At 39.2% G+C, this 23,986-nt stretch overlaps 3 protein-coding genes across 4 annotated transcripts in view; all 3 read left to right on the top strand.

Annotated features, from left to right (window-relative positions):
* LOC104961060 (neuropilin and tolloid-like protein 1) overlaps positions 1-2,791 on the top strand; it is a 12,852-nt gene extending 10,061 nt beyond the window's left edge. The window contains exons 6-9 of the mRNA XM_010789266.1: positions 718-946; positions 1,497-1,610; positions 1,699-1,843; positions 2,251-2,791. Of these exons, the coding sequence (XP_010787568.1) occupies positions 718-946; positions 1,497-1,610; positions 1,699-1,843; positions 2,251-2,791 (1,029 nt within the window). The remainder of the gene's footprint in view (positions 1-717; positions 947-1,496; positions 1,611-1,698; positions 1,844-2,250) is intronic.
* A 1,121-nt stretch (positions 2,792-3,912) lies between these two features.
* Positions 3,913-5,885, top strand: atpsckmt (fATP synthase c subunit lysine N-methyltransferase). Its single transcript, XM_010789259.1, has 4 exons — positions 3,913-4,438; positions 5,070-5,207; positions 5,299-5,349; positions 5,515-5,885. The coding sequence occupies exons 1-4, from the start codon at positions 4,166-4,168 to the stop codon at positions 5,734-5,736; spliced, it is 684 nt and encodes a 227-aa protein (XP_010787561.1). The 5' UTR covers positions 3,913-4,165; the 3' UTR covers positions 5,737-5,885.
* Positions 5,886-6,434: 549 nt separating this feature from the next.
* marchf6 (membrane-associated ring finger (C3HC4) 6) lies at positions 6,435-23,113 on the top strand. 2 transcript variants are annotated; one of them, XM_010789258.1, is made up of 26 exons: positions 6,435-6,713; positions 10,132-10,231; positions 11,008-11,081; positions 11,208-11,351; positions 11,557-11,629; positions 11,863-12,043; positions 12,536-12,761; positions 12,999-13,057; positions 13,704-13,736; positions 14,548-14,599; positions 14,785-14,843; positions 14,947-15,027; positions 15,334-15,402; positions 15,560-15,634; positions 15,824-15,958; positions 16,056-16,175; positions 16,783-16,883; positions 17,058-17,195; positions 17,451-17,649; positions 17,800-17,869; positions 17,964-18,145; positions 18,556-18,690; positions 19,012-19,101; positions 19,355-19,487; positions 19,635-19,770; positions 20,398-23,113. In XM_010789258.1, the coding sequence occupies exons 1-26, from the start codon at positions 6,695-6,697 to the stop codon at positions 20,480-20,482; spliced, it is 2,769 nt and encodes a 922-aa protein (XP_010787560.1). In that variant the 5' UTR covers positions 6,435-6,694; the 3' UTR covers positions 20,483-23,113. The 2 variants fall into 2 exon arrangements, with proteins under 2 accessions (XP_010787560.1, XP_010787559.1); XM_010789257.1 differs by having other exon boundaries at positions 6,436-6,713; positions 12,996-13,057.
* Positions 23,114-23,986: the final 873 nt, after the last annotated feature.

Here is a 23,986-nt window from a genome sequence, read left to right on the forward strand (position 1 = left end):
ACATTCCTAGAAAAACAAATGGTAACAAACATTTCTAGCTGGGAACTCACACATGCCACCGCAAACATGCAATATCAGCTTACAGCTTATCATGAATTACGTGCTTGTTTGTTTTTTTCAAAAGGAAAATGTGGTGACATCAGATTTTTCAAAACATCCTTTTCAAACAAATGCAACAAGTTTGTTTTTTAAAGCGCTCTACAAATAAATCTGACGTTTGACCGTGTTTATATACCATCACAGGAACGTTTTATAAAAAAGAATAACCTCCTGAAAACATTTTCTGAATGTCGCTTTGAAAATGTTCTTCTTTTGTTATCATGTAACATTGAGAGAATGTTTTATAAAAGAACATCTATAATATGTTACCCCAACAACGTCCAAAAAACATCCTCCGAATGTTGCAGGTAAAACGTTCCACTTTTGTTAACATATCACATTAAAAGAAAATATTATAAAAAACTTTCTGTCATCTCAGGCCTCAATTACATCTTCAAAACATCCTCTGAATGTTGCAGTTAAAACGTTATGTCTTAGTTAACCTTAAACCTTATAGGAACATTATTTAAGATAATAAACATCCTCAAAAGGTTATTTGAACATCAGATTAAAACGGTGTAGAACCTGTAGGTAACGTTAGAGCCAAAGTTGTGAGAACGGTCCCTGCTAGCTGGGAAGCCAGCAGCAGTAACTGACATCAAAGCTCTTTGCCCACAGATCTACTTGCGTTTCCTGGAATATGAGATGCACAACTCGAACGAGTGCAAGCGTAACTTCGTTGCCATCTACGACGGCAGCAGTTCGGTTGAGCACCTGAAGAATAAGTTCTGCTCCACGGTGGCCAACGATGTCATGCTGGTGTCTTCTGTGGGTGTGGTGAGGCTGTGGGCAGATGAGGGTAGCAGGAAGAGCAAATTCAGGATCCTCTTTACAACTTTCCATGAGCGTGAGTGAATCTATATACCTGCAAGCTCTCTTTTTACCGGTGCACCGGCTATGCTTGACAATGGTCACAAAAATCTAATTGTAGCTTCTCTAGTGGCGTTTTTGGTTATACTTATCTCAATATTATTTGGGGGTTGGGTTGCCCGATGAACGATTCCATCTTCCAATTCAGTAAACATCGCAACCCCGGAATATTCTTGTAATTTATTGAAAAGGTGTTTTAGCCCAAATCACAAAGATAAATGTTTACACCAAGACAAATGATGAAATAGGATATGATGAATAAAAAAATCTGATCAAGGCCTATTGAATCGAGAAAAATAGGGATCCAAGCATTCATTTATTAACCAAACCAAATTAATGTGGCTCAGTTTTTATAGTTTGTTTAAATCAATAGGCAATTGTTCAGTAAATGGTTATAATGGGTTGTCTTTTAGCTTGTTGTCCTTCCCCCAAGTGACCAAGCATATAATAGAATTATCTACATTTAAAAATGACTATGTTTCAATATTATGTGCGCCATGGCATGACTCCTGCCTCTGTTTTTTCAGCTCCATGTGAAGGAGAAACTTTCTTTTGCCATAGCAACATGTGCATCAACCAAACGCTGGTCTGCAACGGTATCCAGAACTGTGTTTTCCCATGGGACGAGAATCACTGCAAAGGTACCCTGACACAATGGCTGCCATACAGCTATACGTTGGCTCTAGCTGAACATAAAGTCATTATTTTGTATGTTATTTTCCTAACTAGAGAAAAGGCAGGCCAGTATTCTGGACACACTGGATGGCACTAACATGGCTATTATCGGCGTCACCTGTGGCCTGGTTCTTATCCTGCTCATCATCTCTGTCATCATCCAGGTCAAACAGCCTCGCAAGAAATACATAATTCGCAGGTTACATTTTCATATATCTTATTTCAAAATTCAATATTTATGACCGATTGTTTTTATAGGTATCTCTATTCTAATGATTTTTGCAGAGGGGTTTGTTGATAAATCATTCGTGGCCTACATTGTTATTTATGTAGAAAAACACTTTGACCCTTAAAACCTGCACCCTAGGAAAAAGAAGCCAACATTTTAAACCTGGCTTTAATATTCAGATTTCTGTTGCTGTTCTGTTTTGAGAAATACTATCAGTTTGTAATGCTTTTCTGAACATTACCTATATTAACTTGTGTATGTGTGTGTATGTGTATGTGTATGTGTGTGTGTGTGTGTGTGTGTGTGTGTGTGTGTGTGTGTGTGTGTGTGTGTGTGTGTGTGTTTGTGTGTGTTCTTTCCTTTAACTATCTTAACAGAGATGACTTTGACCCTGCCCTCCTCCACCCTGGTTTTGAGCCTCCTCATTACGAGCTCTGCACTCTGCGCCGCACCCCCTCCGGCGACGTGAACGATGCCGCCATGGCCGAGGACTATGAGAAATTTCACAAGCTCCGACGCTCCTCCTCCAAATGCATCCGTGACCACCATTGTGGCTCTTTCCCGGGGAGCATGCATGGCAGTGTCCACGGTAGTCGCAGCAACCTGAGCATGAGGGACGCAACCATAGTGGCTGATGGGGGGGGCCTCGTGCCACCACCACTGCCTCCAGGGATGGGCAGCCAACAGTCACCGCACCTCTCCCAACATACCACACCCGCAGGACACAGGAGCATCCTGATGATGAAGCATAGCTACTCTCAGGATGGGGCAGAGGGCTACAGGGCAGAAGAGGACGAGGACTTTATGATGGATGACGGTCCCACCATCAGCCAGCAACGCATGTACCACCATCATATGCACCATGGCACTTCAGGGCAGGACCATACCGTCCACCGTACACTGTCTAATGACTTCTAATGTAAGAAAAAGGGCAAAAAATAACCCGCCCCCTTTATTTGTAATCTGGTGATGGGAACATTTGTTTTGTTCAATTACATTTCAGTTTTATTTATAGAACCTAATGCTCCTCTTCACAACTTCTGTTAATGTTATTGGCTTTCATACTTCAAATTAAATGGAAGTGCGGTAGCACATAAGATGCACATGTCTATAATGCATTATAAACATAGTTATTATGTTTTATTGTCTGCCTATTGCTCTATATTTTTATTTATTTTTAACAGTTATCAAAACATATTATAAAGCATGTTATAATTAACTTTATGGCAACATATTATAATACTTCGTGGTCAATCACTGACATTTTTTTGCTAGGTTAATGTATAGTATTTATTATTATTGTATATTCTGTGTTTATAATGCATTATGGCCCTCTAGTGGAATAACCGGAAGTTTTACATAGTTTTCAACATGAATAGAGTGGACTTAAGTTTGTGAAACACACACTAGTACTATAATATAAATACTACTTCACTTTTTTTCATTATTTGTTCCTTGTTTCAAGTCTGGAATAGGATATATGAATGACTGCATTGTATATGAGAATTTTTTTTTGCATGGATGACATAATTGCACCACCAAATTAAGAACATGTTTAGAACCATATAGGAAAAGCCTGTAATTATCAGGGACAGCAATTCATGGAAACATTCTATCTAGTCATTACTGTCAAGTCTACACTCAAAGAAACCTGTAGCAAAATATTGTTTTGCAAATCCAATATATACAGGGTTCTAGAAACGCTCCTGTGGAAATTGATACGTCATACATTCATTCATTTGTCAGCCATTTATTTGTGTTTGTTTGTGAGTATTTATTGATGTTATTCATGTGTATTTGTTTTTCAAAATGTAATCTCGTTTTATTTCTGGATGAATTATCCATGTTGGTTAAATGGCTGTCTCTATTTATTTATTTATTTATTTAATTAATTAAATATCAGCTTTTTCCTTTACACTGTATGGCACCATGGCATTGTCATTTAATGTGTGCATGTGTGTGCATTTATTTGCAATTATTTTTATTAATGCACTTACCAGGGAACGAAAGCACAAAGGAACCTTCGTCCGATTATCTTTGTCTTCCTATCGGACTCATTAGAGCGAAGCACAGGTCATCTTTTAAGACTTGTGGGACTTTCTCTTTAGCTTATTCTTTGGCCAATAATCATTTTTTTTTCGCTTTTGACACAACAAATTATATATTTTATATATGACATGTATGTTAGGTAGCTAGCATGGTCAGCTAACATTAAGGCGAATCCGAGCTGTCATTCATACAGTCCAAGTGCGGCTAAAGTTACGGATTTAAACGTACTGCGTTTCCAATAGGATGTCACAAGAGGAGCTTTTTTTGGACTCAGTAGCAGCAGGACAGGTAACGGAGAAAAAGAGCAGGAGTAACCTTGGTCTCGTCGTCACTGGGTTGTTAGGAGGGTCACTGGTCGCCCTGTATGCAGTAGCGACTCCGTTTGTCACCCCTGCCCTGAGGAAAGTCTGCCTCCCGTTCGTCCCTGCCACCACGGCTCAGGTGGAGAATGTCCTCAGGGTGCTGCGAGCCAGAACAGGTCGCCTGGTGGACATAGGGAGTGGAGATGGAAGGATAGTAAGTGCTTTGTTGTCTTAACCTGTGGTAAACCAGTGGCAAACCTGTGGCAACGTGAGATTTAGTCAGCATGGATGACTGTGCTGAAGAAATCTCCCCATTCTCACCAGCAATAACCTACAAAGTGTTACTCCCACAATACCAACCAGGAACATATGCATAAAGACTACAAATAGAAGCAAAACAACTGCAAATAAAAGCAAGAAAATGATTAAAAGTAATACATAACAAAGGTACATCCAAGTTGGTGTAGTTAAATGTCTTGTTTTGTCAGGCCTAAATCCAAATGTATTCATTTTAATATGAAAATAAAAAACAAAAGCAGGAATCTCCTTATTCCAGAGCCATTTTAGCCTAAAATATATCTATTAAACATATTTTATATCTCTCCTAAAGTTCATATTAAGCTTACATTTTCTGGTTTATGTTTAGTTGTTTTCACATTAAAAACCAGTGAAATCTTAATATATATATATTTTTTAAATCCACCTCTTCCAAATTCAAATTTAAGATACATCAGATAATAGTCTCAAAATGAATACCATACTTGCTTTAAATCCAACTGATGCTGCAGTTGCTGTATATTGTTAGTGATGTATTGAATTTCCCTTCACCCACCTTCCTCTTGCAGGTGATAGCAGCAGCTAAGCATGGCTTTAAGGCATCAGGCTTTGAGCTGAACCCCTGGCTGGTGTGGTATTCTCGCTACAAGGCCTTTAGAGAGGGAGTCCACCGCTCCACCTCCTTCCACATCTCTGACTTATGGAAGGTCAGTGAGACATGATTAGAACATACTATGTTGTGACTCGTCACCACAATTCATTTATTTTGACTGCATAATTCTTTCTTTCTTTTTCTAGGTCAGTTTTGCTCAGTACTCCAATGTTGTCATATTTGGAGTCCCTCAAATGGTGAGTCCCCATTTTTTCCCTACTTTAATGTTATCAAGACCCCAATTTATAACTCTACCGCCTATAAGCTTTGCATTTGAGTTGACAAATAAATATTTCAAATCCCTGTATGACTCTTGATATTCTTATACTTGATATTTTAATTGTTGCTGTCTGTATCTGCAGATGGACCAGCTGGAGGTGAAGCTTGCAAGCGAGTTACCGAGTACAGCCAAGGTGGTGGCATGCCGCTTTCCCTTTCCTACTTGGGTCCCTGAATGCACCGCCGGAGAGGGCATAGACACTGTTTGGGTGTACGATGCCAAGACATTTAAAACACAGTTGCAAAATGGCATGACAAGGGAAATGACACCAGAACCCAAAGATAAACCAGATTCACCCACATAAATGTAACTCTTATCTTGTTGAAAAATGTCATCATGCTCTTCAACACTGGGACAATCTCTTTTATTTTATTTTAAATCCACTCAATTCTACTGTGGGGTCGGCCTGAAGATGCTGGGAAGGACTGATTAAAAAGAAAGTGCTACAAAGTGTTATGTCTTTACACCACATGATGTCAGAGTACGATATTGGGCAAAGTAGGAAATAAGACTGGTTGACAGTGCCCTTGGTGGGTGGTTACACTTACTCAAAGTCAGTTGTCTATGCAAAGATTTCCAAAATTGGGATCAATAAAGTATTTATTATCTTATGTTACAGTTATAACAGGATTATTTTACTCCCATGTTCACTTTTGGGGTGAATGATCAACTGGGCTTTTAATTTTTTCTACGTGCTGGATTAAAGATAACATAAACTATGATTAATGAGAAAGTATAAGTTATGTTAAGCAATGTTTAATTGCATAACTTTGATTATTTATAGAAAGTGTAATTCCTTTAGAGAAAGACAAAGATCTAATATTGTCAAGTGGATTGAAAATAAAAGCAACCCTATCTGGTAGAACTTTATTTGTATTGTACAAACATTATTTTGCATGATAACCAGAAAACCTCTTGAACTGTGATATGTTTATACATGTTTATTTATGAAATAAAGTGATGTAATTATATACAGTCGGTCATTACCAAGCTGGTGGACTGCGTTTGACTGCCACCTAATGGTGTAAACACCACATAACAGCACGATGTGGAGTTGGACATGTCCTGACCGCTAGCTGAAGTACTATGAAGAGAAAAAGCTTTATTTAATTACGAAACGTATGGTCTCGTCGAGACCTTCGGAGCTTGAACTGAACAATAACTTAAGATGTTTACATGAAGATAGCAGGCGGTTGTCGCTTTCTTTTTACTGACTGACTGGCCTGACTTGTGGAGCAGGGCTGCATTATTAGCCAGTCAAGATGGACACCGCTGAGGAAGGTAGCTATGTTAAAACTTGATTAACTTGTACGCTTTAACTAGTCAATAAAGATACTAACATTGTCTGTATCACACTCAAACCACCATGTCACTGCTGCCAGTGGGAATGCATGCTCCTACATTTCCTTTCACTTTGACCGAGGTTCACTAGAATTCTAGAAACCGCTAGCCAATTAGCATTAGCTAGCCAGCTAACTAGCTTCAACTTACTCCCGTTAGCTATCAGCTGTTGTAAAGTCAGCAACGTTAGGTTTCTGTTTGCGTTCACTTAAACTTACGTTGTATTGTCCACAAATATATGATGTGACATCTTAGAAGACAGCAGTTTTGCATTAAAGTAATTAATAGCTTATTATTAACGTCGGCAACACATTAGTATAGTTTAAAAACAACCGTTATTACGTACAGTATAATAACTAACGTTACATTCACACACTGGGTTGACCTGCCACGTTGACCAAGGCTCGTGTTACAATGTAGAATACAATGTAATTGACATTCTAAAACATACAATTGTAATCTTACTATTGTCGTTCCTGGTACGTTGACACAACACATTTACTCTGAGCACTATTTATGCTTTAAATGCATTACAGCCATTCGTTTCTGCGCTCAAACTTTGTGATATAGTGTTCTAGTTAATATGAGTATAGCTTAATAAGTCAGTCAAAACATACTCAGGGTATCCCCACATGTCGTATGCTCTTTACCCTGGGCTAATTATAGTCATTTTATTTTGGTCATCCAGTGACACAGGTAATCCAAGAATTGCAGTTTGCCCTACTGTCATTGACCTACAAATGCTATCACAAATGTTTTTAGTTGCAACTCCTGAAACCATTGAGAGAGAAAAGTTTATGCAGAAAGCTTGCATGGTCTTAAAATTATTTTCAACTTTTGGCATTAAAGGTGTGTCATGAGTTTAGTTTAAGGCAAATTACTACTGCATTTACTTGCACTATGGTATCACTTGCACTTTATTCATTGTACTATTTTGCTTATTTCTTTGTTCTAAGTATATTGCATATGGCACTGTTAGCCTGGGACTTAAGATTGTCCTTACAACTATACTATAGCCGGCGCCATGTAGATAGAAGAGTTGCGACAGCGGAAGTCCAAAATGCTTGATCGTCACGTGGTTCAGGAAGACTCAATAGTTCCCCGGAAGTTCGTGGCGGGCAATTTGATTCACGATTTGAATGCATAAATAACAGGATAGAAACGCAATTTTTGGGAAATTACTGGTCAATAAAGGTTTTGATTTGCAATATTTATACATCATATTGATATGTGTATGTAGTTGCATCAATTTCTTTTTTTTAAAGTAACATTTGCTAATATTTGAGGTTTAAGATAAAAAAAGAAATTGATACCAATTGGGGAAATGCTTACGCTGCAGCAGCAAAAGACAAGGCATAGTACATTAGACAGTTAAAAGACTAGAATCAAACAATCGAAAATGTAAACATCTTAAGTAGAAATAAAATAGCACTAAAAAAAGTAGAAAATAGAAAGTGTGAACAGCTATCTTACCTGTTAACATATACATGTTAGGCTAACATTGCCTTGGTTAAAGAGCCTGTTGTTTATTGCTTTGAATTCTTTAAAACAAATATTATCTTCTTAAACCTGTATGGTAGTCAGGAGCATCACATCCTAATGTTTATTGATATATTTAGAGGGAGGGGATGGGAAGGAAGGTTTCAAAATTCAGATTAGATTCATTTCTACCATTTCTTTAATTCATGGTGGTTTCAGTAATCCCCTGGTAATTGAGGACATAAGTAATCTAAATGAGTAATGTCATCTATGACTTTCAGAAAGGACAGGAGACCGACAGGTGCCTATCAATGATTGTCAACTGACAGCACAATGAGTCAAAGGACTAGCAGCAGCAGCATGATGATGTTAAATGTGTTGTTTTAGGAACATCCATTGTAAATAAATGGAATTCAATAAACATTGAATAGCGTGCATGCAGGTTGTCTGTGCCTTTTCCTCTGTGTTGTCCTGGCATATCGTCTCCCCCATGGTTTGCTGTGCTGCCGGGGGATGCTCCAATCGCTCAGAGAAAGGAGTACACATGTAAAGTTTCCCCACTCACACAGAGAGGAGGAAAGAATGTCTGGCTCAAGTCAGCAGGAGCAATTTAACTATCACAAAAGACAACAACAGCAACAATAACATATGTATAATCATATTTTTCACAAAACGAAGACCACACCATTTGGAAGCTTAACGTCTGTTTAATCAAAATAAGGAACAGGGAGAGGCTTGCAAAACTCTCTGGGAGTTGAGACTCAGGTGCAGGGTGAGGGTCTCATTGCAGGTCTTCACGCTCCATTGAATCCCCCTGGGGTTCTTGTGCTGAAAGAGGGAGACAAAGACAGGAGAAAGGGTTGGATACATCTATATAGCAACCTATAGGATGGGAAATTGCTGACCTATTTTAAACTTACCTTGTGTTTTCACTCTCACTTAAGTCCCTCTCCCTTTGCCATCAATCCAAAATCAGCTGAGCTGCAACATAATACAGACAGGTAATAATAAACAGAATCACAAGGACATTATATGGATCTGCTAAAAACACTCACCCATAAGTTACGTTTTTGTTTACTGTTTGGAAGTCTCAAATATGCACTTAAATCCATATCAATAGCGATGTATCACACAAATAGCTCTCTTCCTTATTATTATTATGTAACGTTAACTATAATATACCAGCTTGAACTCCAAAAAATATATCCTCATTCCACCACCTCCACCCACTACAATCACACGCCCCAATGTTATATTTAACTAATATTTAACTCCCTCCAGCCCGGATAAAAGCACGTTAAGAAGCCCCTTTTCTCTAATTCCACAATGTTGGGTTGAAATAACATTAAGAGAACGGATTAATAGGCTGTTCATGGTTATAGTGTGTTGCTAACTTTATCCGGTATCCTAGCCTAATCTGTTATCTGTAAACGTTCCCTAAATATATTGATTTAGGGATAATCCAATAATATCCGCAATCTAAATCTTTAAACGTCTTCTTACCTTTAAAAGTCCAACATGAACGGTCTATTATGCTGCAACTCTACTGCGCTGCTAGCCGCAGATAGCCTCAATAGTCAGCGGCAAGCTAACTTCCAAGGAACTATTGAGGGCTCCACGATCCGCCATTGCTGTAAAAAAACTGGTCCACTGGAGTGAACGAAGATGTCGTAACTCTTCTATTATATGGCTCTGGCTGTAGCTATGTGCATTTGACTGTAAAAACGTTAAGATTATCATTACAACTACACTGTAGCTATGTGCCTATGACTGTAAAAACTTTAAATCTTGATCTGTAGATAAAAATGCAACATGCCAAGTTAATGGAATGAAATATTTCAGGAGTATGATTTCATGTTATGATGTTGTGTACCTACAGCGGACATCTGTCGGGTATGTCGGTCGGAGGGTAGTCAGGACAAACCCCTCTTCCACCCCTGTGTCTGTACTGGCAGCATCAAGTTTATCCATCAAGAATGGTATGTCCAGTGACCCAAGTTACATTTAAAAGTGTATTGTTTATTTATTTTCCTTTGCCTTTTCTCTGCCTAAAATACCTTTTTAAGGTTAGAGGTAGGTTGCTATCTGTTTAGATTTCCAAGCTGTCAATCTGTTAAAATGTTGTTGTAGTGTATTCCAACATGAGGAAATCATTCTCCAAGTTAGTAATAAGCAGGGACTCAAACAAAGACATAACTCTACTGGAATGTACCGGAATACAATTGAGAAGTAGTTACACAACTGAAAACAATATTAACTACCATATTCACAAGAACATGAAAAAGTTGTTGGACTTTAAAGGTGGGGTAGGTAATTTTGGAGAAACCAGCTTGAGTGCGCTAGAATTTGAAAATACACAGCTGGAAAAAATCTGCCACTTCCTTACAGAGCCCCTCCTCCAACACACACAAACGTGCACATGACCAATGAGGGCATGAGATAAGTTTGTGCACAGATGGAAGGCTGACAGGCAGGTAGGCCATCCAGTTATTTTAGCCGAGCCGGCTAAAATGATTGGTCGTGCTTTTTACAGTACTACGGCTTCCACAGATGACATTTTTTAATGGATTTTTTGTCAAAGCACTTAAGATATTCATTGCTATCGGGATGTGAAGAGCATTTCATGGAATATAACAAAAAGTGTATCTTGAGCCGGTTTCTCAAACTTACCTACCCCACCTTTAATGCAGTGATCAACACTCTTTTTTCTATAGGATTAAGCGAGTTAACTCAATATGTCTCCTTCTTTTCACAGCTTACTGCAGTGGTTGAAACACAGCAGAAAAGAATACTGTGAATTATGCAAACACAGGTTTGCATTTACACCAAGTAAGTTGTTTGGTGGTGAATTGGATCATTACACAAAACATGTATTAACTTCTGGTTTTGACAATGAACATTTTCCCCCCTCACTTTCACCATCTGTCTTTTACCTCTCCTGTTGTCTTTCTCCAGTTTACTCTCCAGACATGCCATCCCGCTTGCCTGTCCAGGACATCTTTGCAGGGCTGGTCACCAGTATTGGAACAGCCATCAGATACTGGTTCCATTATACACTGGTGGCCTTTGCCTGGCTAGGGGTGGTGCCTCTGACAGCATGTAAGTCACACCAGTCCATTGTAAAAACAATGGACTCCTTTTTGTTGTTTGTGTTGTGTTTTTTAGGTTTTATTCAGTGTTAAACAAACAGATAATTCCAATAACATTTGAGAATTTGGATCATAGTTTTGAGTTTTTACAGTATTTGTCACCGTAAGAAAAACTTTTCTGATTGTTGTTTTTTATACGTTTGCCTTTCTAACAGGTCGTATCTACAAGTGTTTATTTACCGGCTCTGTGAGCTCTCTCCTTACGCTGCCATTAGATATGCTTTCAACGTAAGTTTGCGTTTTCTTTCCCCTTCTCTCTAAAACTGTATTCTGTATGTTGTAAGTCTTTATATATTTTGTACACTGGAGTTCCATCAAGAAGATTAAGATCTGATTGGTGTTTCCTTAGTTTCCCTATACTCAATCCCCCATATTTTATTTTGTTCAACTCTAACAAAGTAATCTGTTAAATAGTTTTGATATCACTGGTCAAATCATAATGTTTTTTCTCTTCCTTGCAGGCAAAACCTGCTTGCTGACTGCCTCCAGGGCTGTTTTGTGGTCACTTGCACGCTGTGCGCCTTCATCAGCCTGGTGTGGCTTAGAGAGCAAATTGTCCACGGTGGCGCTCCTCAGTGGTTAGAGCAGAATCAACCGCCTCTGGTTCCTAACCAGCAGAACGGCCCTGCAGCAGCTAATGAGGTGAGTTCAGTTGCACAATAATTGTGCAACTGAAGTGACTCGGAAGACATGTGCTACCAAGCAAGCATCCTCGCGATTGAGAAACGGCAAGAGGCTCAGTTTGCCACCCGCAACATATATTTGAGACGCTACACTTGAGAGACAAACTTAATCAAATATATACACACGGTGCCGCAAGCGTTAAGTTACCAGACCTTCCCACTTTGGGATGCGTTATCGTTTGAGACAATGGACAATGGGCAATGGTAGGGGAAACACTGGCACTATTTGCTTTGTCGGAAATTAATTAAGCATTTTTTGTGAGAAAACAAAATTGTTATTGAGATTAATATCATTAGTATTTACTGCTGATGTACGCAATGGCAAAGAAAGTTTCATTTCTGTATTTAATAAGTCAGTTTGAGTTAGTTATTAACCTTATTTGATCGCGTCAGATAAAGCCAACCTCAGTCTCTCAGCAAAAATGTTGTTTGTTATCTCATGATTCTTCAGGTTCCTGCTGCTAACGCTGGCGTCAACGCAGAAGCTGCCGCAGAAGCCCCGGCCCCTGCAGACCCCGCCCCAGACGGGCTGCCTCCCGCCAACCCACCTGAAGCTGGCAGAGATGAAGCCGAACTTGACGACGAGGATGAGGACGATGATGGGGAGGAAGACGAAGAGGAGGACGATGAGGAAGGCAGGGAGGAGGACGCTGCTGATGCCAATAACGGAGGACAAGGTCGGTGTGGATGTAAAAACATAGACTAGGCCCAGAGGATGTCAAACTTATTAAATGTTATGCAGCTGTATGGCCAGTTTAAATAGATAGAAAATAGATAAATGCTTCTAAACAATAGTTTTAAGATTGAGTACATGTAAACTATGTCGGAACCAGTGTTTTTGACAGACCTGTTTTAACTGCACATCAAAGGTGTTGCTTACTGTTTCAGTTGTTTCTGATTATCTTTCGCAGAAGATTTGAACTGGAATGCCCTGGAGTGGGACCGCGCAGCAGAGGAGCTGACCTGGGAGAGGGTGGGAGACTATTGTTTGTCCATACTGTATGTCTCCAGCCACCTTCCCAAAAAATTGTGTATTGTAGCAAAACTACAAAAGCAAAGTATAATGCCTGGTGCGCTACAGGACTTTACATTTCCTAAATGATATTAAAAGAATCAGAAACGAGTTTATTGCCAGGTAGGTTCACACATACGAGGAATTTGACTTGATGTCATGTTGCATACATAAATGATAAAACAAAAAATCCAATATAAAACAAAAAATCTTTAAGGACACTATAATAAAATATAGTTAAATAGCGTTGAGCACCACAGCCTGAAAGACAGGTTTTTTTATATTTTAACCGTAAGAATGTACACACCGAATAATTTATACTAGATGCAGGACCACACACACTTTTATTATGCAAAATTATTTTAGCGTAATAAAAAAAGACGTTCTGTGACAGGAAATATGAACCTTGAGCAGTTAAGCAGCACTTTCGCAGATTTTGGCCACTTCCAGGAAGGTTGTCTTTAGCTGTCTTCTTTCACAAAAAAGTTGAGAGAGAGTTTAGAAGTGTTTTAGAAATAGCAGCAGTTAGTTAAACTAGTAGCATGTTTATGTACTGTATATGTATTTCAAAGCATCATTATGACATTATTTTCTGTTTGTGTACCAGATGCTTGGGCTGGATGGCTCTTTAGTTTTTTTGGTAAGTGCTCACCCTTTCTTTCTTCTTCCACACACAGTTTAAAGTGACCCGTAGAGGCAGATTCTGGTACATTTTTACCTCAAATATTTCCCATAAATGTAGCACCCTGAAGTAGCCACATGACTTGCCACGTCTAGGCAAATTAGCATTACCATAGTTATTTCTAGCATCAGGTCTACGGAAATGTTTAAACACATGCTAGTTTTTATTGTTGATTCGTTTCACATATTGTAGTCATAAAATTAGTCTGCCTCAATATTTTGTCTATCGTGATTTGATTTAAGATTTAAGATAAGATAAGATGTACTTTATCGATTGGGAAATGTTTGCGTTAGAGCAGCATAAAAGACAAGGCATTGCACACAAGAGAAATTGAAAGAGTAGAAATATGGAATTCTAAAATGTAAAAACCAAAATAGAAATAAAAAAGCATTTAAAAAAAAAAGTTACAAAATATGCATGTTGAAATACCAATATACAGTAAACAAAAATATATTTATATAGAAAGAAATACAAAAAAGTGTTTATAATGAATACTTCAAGAACTGCCATACTAGAAGTTCGAATTCCTTTTCCAGGAAACTACTTTCTATTCATACTTTGGGTCGGATTTGGACAGAGAAGTTTGAAATTACCCATGTACCAACCCATAGAGTAACACTAGCCACATACATGCCAAGCTGAAATACTGTATACTGGAATTTCCTTTCAACAACCTCAATGGAATTATATTTTGATATACACAGGTTTCATTGTGTGTTTGAATTGTTTAACATTGACTGAGACGCTTGTGTGTGTGTTTCTCATGTAGGAGCATGTGTTCTGGGTGGTGTCTCTCAACACCCTCGTCATCCTCGTTTTTGGTGAGACTTCGTTATACCTATACTTTCACAAAACCAATTTCAACAGGGATAACAAATGCTCTCATTCTGATTCATCATATTAATGTTGTACTGTCCTTAAATGTATTTATAAAGAAAATAAATATGATTTTATTGTCTCTCCACTAAACCACAGATCCTAACAAAGCCTTCGTATTTCCCTCTAGCTTTTTGCCCGTATCACATTGGCCATTTCTCCGTGGTTGGACTGGGCTTTGAAGATTATGTAAGTGCATCTGGGGGGTATTTATATTATTCAAATGAACTACTAGAAACTAGGTTTTCTATGCAGTGATGAATTCTTTTAAAATGATGATATATGGTTCCAGATCAAAGCTTCACACTTCGATGGACTCGTCACCACCATACTGGGGTACATCCTCCTGGCTGGAAATCTCATACTCTTCCATGTATCCTCTTCAAACACAACGATAACTTTTTTTCATGAAATGACCCAAAAGTATTCCTCAGACACTTTAGGTACTGTATGATCGGTAAACTGTTGTTTGATTTTAGTGCATATTTGTTCAATATTTCTTTATTTGATCTACTTTCTAATGTGAGTGTTGCCATACAGGAAGGCAACAGCTAATGTCAGGTGTCTGTTTTGTCTCCAGGAGTTTGTATAAAATACTTACTTATTAGAATGTCTGATATATAAACAAAATGTTATTAACTTAAGATGGTGGTGTTAGACCTTAACTCGCCCTCTTCAGGCGTTTGCTTCATTAGTAAGGTTCCAGCGATGCAGACGTCTCGTTGGTGTCTTCTATATCGTCGTCAAGGTAAATTAAAGATGCAAGATTGGGATGTTTACAAACATCTTCTTTTTTAATGAAATTTGGAAAGCTTTCAGGCAAAAAACATAATTATAATTATGATTACACGACCAAATCATGAAAACAGAAACTTAATTGCCTAGTTTTTTGTTTCATGTTGCAGGTATCCTTGCTGGTTGTCATGGAGATAGGCTTGTTCCCGCTGATTTGTGGCTGGTGGCTCGACATTTGCTCACTGGTAAGACAATCATGCAGAGCAAACCCCGTGATATGTGCTGGCCCGTAATGACTAGTCAAACTAATTAAATGCAATCATGGCACTCTTAACAAATGTGATCACAAACACCTCACAATATCACATTTGTTTGGAAAATACCAGACTTTTCTTTTGGTAATGAAAGCATAATTAAACCCATGTTCATTGCAGGAAATGTTTGATGCGACTCTGAAAGACAGGAAGCAAAGTTTCGACTCGGCCCCCGGTACCACCATGTTCCTCCACTGGCTGGTGGGCATGGTCTACGTCTTCTACTTCGCCTCCTTCATCCTGCTGCTCCGAGAGGTCAGTGGAGGACTTGGCCATGTGTTGCAACTTGTCTTAACTGTAAAACCCCTTTTTATATCTTATGAAATGTTTTGACATTTCTTTGTGGCTGCAGGTGCTTCGGCCCGGCGTGCTGTGGTTCCTGAGGAACCTGAACGATCCAGACTTCAACCCGGTGCAGGAGATGATTCACCTGCCCATCTACCGACACCTGCGCAGGTTCATCCTCTCTGTGGTCAGTGTAGTATCCTCCTGCTCTGCTCACTCTCAAACCTACTACGGGCTAACCAGGCCCAGATCTATGTTTACTCTGATATGCTGTAATAGAGTAGAACATTTTAAAAACAAAAAATGTAAAATAAAAAATGGTATCAGTAGAAGTTATTCATACAATATTTGATATCTTGTATTATTCCTTCTTACATACTGTATCTTGGTTATAATCGGAAGTAGTAGTCAACACCTGCATTGTTTTTGTTTTGTCTGCATTGTTACATTCTAGTCACATTGAAATCGATAACAAATGTAATGCCAATAACGCTTATTACTTGATTTGGAAATAATTGCCATCAAAATATACTTAAAGTGCAAAAATGACCAAAATCAAGCACGTTTCAAAGAGGAGCAATCGATTTAAAGTGTAAAATGATGTTTATTGAGGTTAACTGACAGAAACTATAGAAATGAAAATCCATTGATGTGACGTATCCTCAGTAAGCATGAAAATAGGATAGGATTCGCGCAACGAATGCAGCCTAATGTGACTGGTTCCCCTGTTTTCTGTGCAATAGAATAGAATGAGCAAACATTAATGTGTGTTTTTTCTGTGTGTATTTCCCTAGGTGGTGTTTGGCTCCATAGTTCTGCTGATGCTTTGGCTTCCTATACGAATCATTAAACTGCTCTTCCCAAACTTCCTGCCCTACAACGTCATGCTTTACAGGTACAACGCTACATTGTCGTTTAACTCACAGTATTGCAAAGCTACAGTTGTATTTCCTGTCTATTCAGGCTTAACAAGAACAGGAAGCTGCTAGAAGAAATAAGCTTCTGCTGTTACTGGTTATATTGACAGTGTATGAGAAACTGAAGTTTGGTTTATGTGTCGTCTCCACAGCGACGCCCCCGTCAGCGAGCTGTCGTTGGAGCTGCTGCTGCTTCAGGTGGTGCTGCCGGCGCTGCTGGAGCAGGGCCACACCCGCCAGTGGCTCAAACGCCTCGTCCACGCCTGGACCTTCACAACTGGATACATGCTGTAGGTCACACACACTGTAGTTTAGGAACAAATCAGAACAATGGCATGTAATGGGAGCCTGCTCTGATTAATACATTGAAGAAAGTAAATATGACTTTGCCTGAATAAAGAAAAGTGATTAGTTTTAGTTTTGCTTTATATTCTGTGTACCATAATTGTTAACAACATATTGGCCACAGAGGAACAATCAGTGTTCATATAACAGGGGCAAATCAAGACATCCAATAGTAATAAGACTCTAATGGCTCCCCACAGTGACCTTCACTCCTACCTGCTGGGAGACCATGAAGATGATGATGAAGATGATAATCCAAACAACAACCCTCCCGATCGCCATAACAACAGGTTCCCTGGCCTGGGGGAGGGGCTTCACGCTGCCCATCAGGCCATTCTGCAGCAGGGCGGTCCTATCGGCTTCCAGGCGTACCACCGGCCCGTTGACTTCTCCCTCAAGGTGGCTCACAGCACTATTTAATATCAAATACCAGCAGAACCTTAAAAGGCCTTTAAAATACATTAAATTAATGAATCTAAAAATATGGCCTTCATTTGGATAAATAGTCAGAATTGTATTCTGACTTGCTTTGTTCCTTTGTGTTGTTAGATCGTCCTCCTGGTCGTCTTCATGTGTGTGACGCTGCTGCTGGCTAGTCTGCTCTGCCTCACACTGCCGGGTACGTTTCTCTGCCTTCCACCTTTTTTTAATTTCATTTCCAAGTAATTCCTCACAGCTCCTATCTAACACGTCTTCCCCCCCCTCTCTCCCAGTGTTTGCTGGCCGCTGGCTGATGTCGTTCTGGATGGGCAGCGCCATGGTTCACGAGCTGTACACGGCGGCCAGTGGCCTGTACATCTGCTGGCTGTCCATCCGAGCCGCCACCGTGGTGCTGTCCTGGATGCCCCAGGGGCGCACCATCATCCTGGTCAAGGTCCACGAGTGGAGCCTCATGGTAAAAATGTCAAAAAATAAGCTCTGCCGGTATTAGGGGCTGGGTCTACAAAGTGCCCTTTTTCTTCGCCTCTTCAAACATGTTTAATGAGGAGAGCGAATGCCCTCACATGCAGCCGTCTCACAAAAAAAGCGTTACACCCTGTGTCTTTTTTCTGAGTGTTCCTACGCAACATTAAGAAAAGTGCTGGTGACGTCACGTTACAAATTGGAGGACAAACTTGCTTTTAGACAGTTTTGTAACAAAGACAAAGAAGCTGTTGTGTGGAGAGATTGGCCGGGCAGGCATTGGTTGTACTTTTACTGTTTTCAACGAGTCGTTTTCTTTGTGCCAGCTAATGTCGCTCTGTGGACACAGGGCCTAATGTGGCAAATGGATGTTATTTGAATGTGATGTCTTGGTGCAAACAGATCCTAAAGACCCTCGTTGTGGCCGTGCTGTTGGCCGGGGTGATTCCTCTGCTGCTGGGTCTGCTGTTCGAACTGGTCATCGTCGCTCCTCTCAGAGTTCAGCTGGACCAGACGCCTCTCTTCTACCCCTGGCAGGTACGGCTGGAGTCTGTATGCATTTAAATATGTGGGATGAAACCAACTGATAGTATCAATTTTACATTTTTCCTGCTTTCTCATCTTGGCATTTCAAATTCAATGTATGGAGTATGGAAACTTCAAATTTGTGAATGAAGTCAGGCTAGATCTAATTTTTTCAAAATGTTCCTAATACATTCCAGTTTGACACCTTTTTTTTCTTAAGGCTGTTAGGCTCATTTCAGACGGCCTCAGCGCAGTGTTACTGCCCTGAGGCCATACTGTTCGGACAACCCTCATTGTGTCTTGCTTCATTGATTGTGTGTCTGTGTGTGACAGGACTGGGCCCTGGGCGTGCTTCATGCTAAAATCATCGCTGCCATCACACTGATGGGCCCCCAGTGGTGGCTCAAAACCGTCATCGAGCAGGTCCGTCTCACATCCTTTCAGCTTTATTCAATTGTGAAACAAACTGAAACACTGACCTTTAAAAACACTATGCAGATTATAAAAAAGGAAATATTTATTTTCATGATCCATTTAGTCCACTGTTTAATCAAAGATGTTTAAAACTGTCGATAGAAGCAGATTCTAAGATGGAAATGTCACTTTCAAGCACAGGAGTATTTTAACTGGCATCGGAATGAAGTCAAGCAACCAATCACATTACTTTTTCCTACAGGTGTACGCTAACGGTATCCGCAACATCGACCTCCACTTCATCGTGCGGGGTCTGGCGGCCCCCGTCATCTGCGTCCTGCTGCTGTCTCTCAGTGTTCCCTACACCATCTCTATAGGCATCACACCACTTCTTGGTGAGTCTATATTTATGTACACTGTGTTGATCCACTGTACGAGCTAAAGTCTAATTCGTATTTGTTTGGTCTTTCATTTACTATATAACATGAGTTCCTAGAGTAATGACGCGTCTCGTATTCCTCCCCCCCTCCCCTCCTCTGTAGGTGTGACACCAGAGATGCAGACGCTGGTGGAGCGGAGGATCTATCCCCTCCTGATGATGGTGGTCATTCTGTTGGCCGTCCTGTTCTTCCAGATACGACAGTTCAAACGTCTCTACGAGCACATCAAGAACGACAAGTCAGTATATTTTTTATAACATATAAAAAACAGTGAAGGCAAAGAAGCTCAAGGAGCTGTTTGATTCACGCATTTCCGCCAATAAGGCTATGTGATATGGCAACATATTTGTATATATCGTGATGTAGGGAAAGTCAGCATTGCTCTTGACCATAAAGACTCCCGAGTCAGGCCGAGTTAAAAAGGGAACAAATGACCTGGAATCTGGAGTTGCCAAATGAAAATCAGTTACTAAAAAGCATCAGCACGTAGGATGTATTTATTGGGCCGGCAATTAGACCCTTCCCCAGACAGAGCAGGGGATGGGTCTAATTGCTGGTTTTTGCGAAGCAGAATCTCTTAGCTCATTTATGATAGGAAGATGTGAAAAATAGTTTTTCCCTGCATAATGCATACGCAACAGAGCACACTGTTTTGTTGAACTTTAAGTGGCATGTGGGCAACAAATGAGTGGCCCATGGGAAAAATATAAATAAAGGGATCTTACCAGACTATAAAATCTGAAAATAAAAAAGCCCTCTAACAAGAATAAAACAACATTTCAGCTTTACAACCAGCGAAGACGTGCATGTACTTTACTAATGATGTTAAAAAAGCATTTGCTCACAACTTTTCCTGTTTCTCCAGATACCTGGTGGGGCAGCGTCTGGTGAATTATGAGCGCAAGAACGGCAGGAGGATGTCCACCTCCTCGCACAGCTCCCCCCCTTAAACGCTGGAGCTGACTCGCTCTGCACAGCGCTGAGATCTGAGTTTCCCTCAGCTCCCGTGGTGAAACTTTTTTTATAGTTTGCTCCTTGCTTGGCTGTCAAATGCCAACTTCAAACAATCTCTAAACGTTCACCTGCAGCCTAGTCTTCTTATTCAACTACTGCTGTGAGACACTGAGGAGTGAAGACAAACAATTCTTCATGGAACATTTCGATGAGCTCATCACAAAAGCTGTGGACTGTCCGCCCTGTTTAATGTGTTTTTGTCTGAGCTGACATTTTAAGCTGTCATTTTATAATTTTTTTAAATAGGTTTGAAGTAAGGTCAGTTGAGCACAGCTTTTACCTCAGATTGTTCTTCCCTTTGAATGCGTGTGGTGAAATGTCGTCCAGCTCACACAGAAGTGTCTCTTAATGGGACGTTTTTCTCAGAGCTGCTGAGGCGATATTTGCACGGGAACGCCTCTGCGTTTCCGTTTCGATTGTTGATTTGTCTCAAATGACACCCTTCATCAAATTGAGGTTGTCAGTGATAATGAGGGACATGAAGATGTAGCATTGTGATTGTTTTTTTTCTTTTTTTAGATGTTTTTATTAGACGTGTTTTTTTAATTAATTTGTAGTGTTACATTTCTGGAGTGAGCTGTTAGATGATAACAAGGAGTAAAGAAGGAACATTTTATTTGTTGACACTCTGGAAACAGTCGAGGACATGTTTTTTTTCTTAAGATGTTCTCATTTTAAAAACAGTCTGGAATGTGTAGTACGTTCCTACAGGACAGGAGAAGTCATTAAGTGAGGTTTTTTACAAACAATTTAACTGGAAAAACAGCCTCACAACATTTCTGCCTGTGTTACATCCAAGACTGACACTGATTTTACAGAAATATTTATTCTGATGGATGAAAAATATTGAAAAACGCTGAATTTCCCTGCGGAGAGAAAGTGAACTATACAGACTACTGCATGAATACTACTTACTCAAAAAAACTTTTCCATGTATGCAGACATAATTAAAACAACTCATAACATTTATAAATGATAACCCTAACCCTAACCCCGTTACATTTATCCGTAAAACTATTTAGGCGACTTCTTGTTTACACAGTCGATTGCTTTTGATTGGATGAAGCAAATTGTTTCCTAGCAAATGCTTAATCATTACTGAGGTCTTCACTAGGTAAGACCTTCCTTATGTTTCACTGGTGCAACCTAATTTAGTAAACTACTTGGGTTTCAAATAATTATATAAGAAATTATGAAGGATTTTACACAATCAAGGAAAAGGGTTTAGCTGGTCCAACCCAGTCTTACCCATTTACACTGAAAGCTAATGTTTTTTTCACCTTTGGCAGATTTCACCTGCAAGCCTCCTCTAAAGTCCGCAGCTCAGATTTTTACCAGCCTAAAATTATATATAAAAAAGAAAACCAAATGATAAAGTGGGGAAATCCTTAGTGGCTTATACGACTGAGAGCTAATGGCCAACTGAAGAACAATGTAGGAGAAAAATAAACTGCCAAAACATGCATAGAAACAAGAGTGAATTCAAATTCACTTTAAGTTCTAAACAAGCTTCTGTTAGATATTAAAAGGGTACTCTGGTATGTAGGATTTGACCATGTGTATATGACAGGAAACAGTCAACTCACTCAGCACAGTGTACGAAGATGGTTAGCTTAGCTTAGCATAACGTCTGTAAATTGGAAAAATAATAGCCTGGATCAGTTATTAATTACTATTAGTTACTAATTAAGTTGTTGTAAAAAAAAAATTCTTTTCACAAAGGGTTAGATGCTGGAATTATGTCTTGGCAGGGGGCACAAATAAGAAAAAGAAAATTGAGGTTCGGATCATTTCAGTTTTGATGGACACTTGGGTGAGCTCAATGCAAGTTTCAGAACTTTCAGTCAGAAGTTATATTTCTAATCATTCTAAAATAATTGATTTCATAAAATGTCAAGGGTGTTAGGGCATACATAGCATAGTTTAAATGAAAAATAACGAGCATTAGCCATTTCTATCAAACTACCAATAGAAACATATCTTATTCTCCAACAGGTTCTTTCTTCTCCACTTTTATTTCTTAAGGGGGACAATAATGGTCTGGTAGTAAAGTTTAGCTTTTCTCATGCATTTGTTTGAATGTGTTGCCGCACTTTATACCACAGTTTGCAATTATTTCAGAATCCATTGAAACACAATCAACACATTTGATTTCCCTCCCACTGACACACAAAGATAAATCAGTATTTCACTGTGGTGATTTTGCACAATGGGTTTGACTTAAAAGATTATCTGTTTTTAACACTGCATTTGTGTTTCATTAGGAGTTTAGCAAACAACCTGCTTTTCTATTGATATGGATTGTAAATGATGTTAACTGTAGTGCTGCTTTGTGGAATGCTCACATTAGATACATGACGCTATAAAGTGACCTTTAGGTATCTTCCTGATCTGAGCTGGACACTTCAAATTTTGGTCTTCAATTTCAATTTCTAGAAGCAAATGATTTCTATTTTTATATGTGCAAAAGAAGGCAGTGGCATGTACTGTATCATAGAGGTATATGCTTTAAGGTCTATCAAATGTTGGTTCAGTAATATGAAGCAATAAAAACATTGTTGAAATTATTTTGAAGAGTTTCAGTTTTTTCCTTACATTAAGGGCAATAATATCCTAAACAAAAGATGTGTGTTTACTTTTTGGCTTGGATCTGTGGATCCCAATGTTGTTGTTACGCCCACAAGGGGTTTGACATGTATGTAATGTTAAGAGTCGTGAGATGATTAGAGAAAGAAAGTGGAACTAATATTTCCTGCAACAAAGAACCCATGTTCTTCTATGACCTTGATGAATATCCACATCCCTCTAAAACGGTTTTAAAAAATAATCAATCTGTGAGGAAAAATTACTTATATATTGTTACATTCCCCAACACTTCACAGGGTAAGAGCAGTAACAAAAAGATAAATGGGAGGAAAAAAGAAAGCGATAAAAATTAATTATTTAAAAGGGACCCTTTTTATCCTAATTTTCAGGTTCGTGTTAGCAGAGCCCAGTCTATAAAGTGGTGGGTAGTAAACGTTATTTAAGACTTTAGTCTGTTACAGCCTAAAAGGGACCTAAAACAAAGGATTAAAACAGAGGAGTATCAACTGCCATGATGGGGATCCCTACTTTTAGATGTCCGGGAGAGAGTAGAAAATATTCACCCGTCTGTTGAACGTGTTGAAACCCACCGACTGATTTATGAAAAAAAGGGGTGACCAAGTATGTTGCAAAAACACGTTCATTTACCAGGAATTTTAGAATTTTAGGGTTTCACAAGTGCGGTCTCCCTCATAGAAGAGAGTGGTGTGAAGTTGGGAGGAGTGTGGGGTGGTGGGGGGGAGGGGNATCCAGAAAATCACATTGTCTGATTTTTCAAGAATTTATTTGCAAATTATGGTGGAAAATAAGTACAAATACATTAAAAGTAATGTAGACCAATTAAATAAATAAAA

The sequence above is a fragment of the Notothenia coriiceps genome, unplaced genomic scaffold (genome assembly GCF_000735185.1).
Source record: "Notothenia coriiceps isolate Sejong01 unplaced genomic scaffold, NC01 NC01_scaffold00032680, whole genome shotgun sequence".
Classification (NCBI taxonomy): Eukaryota; Metazoa; Chordata; class Actinopteri; order Perciformes; family Nototheniidae; genus Notothenia; species Notothenia coriiceps.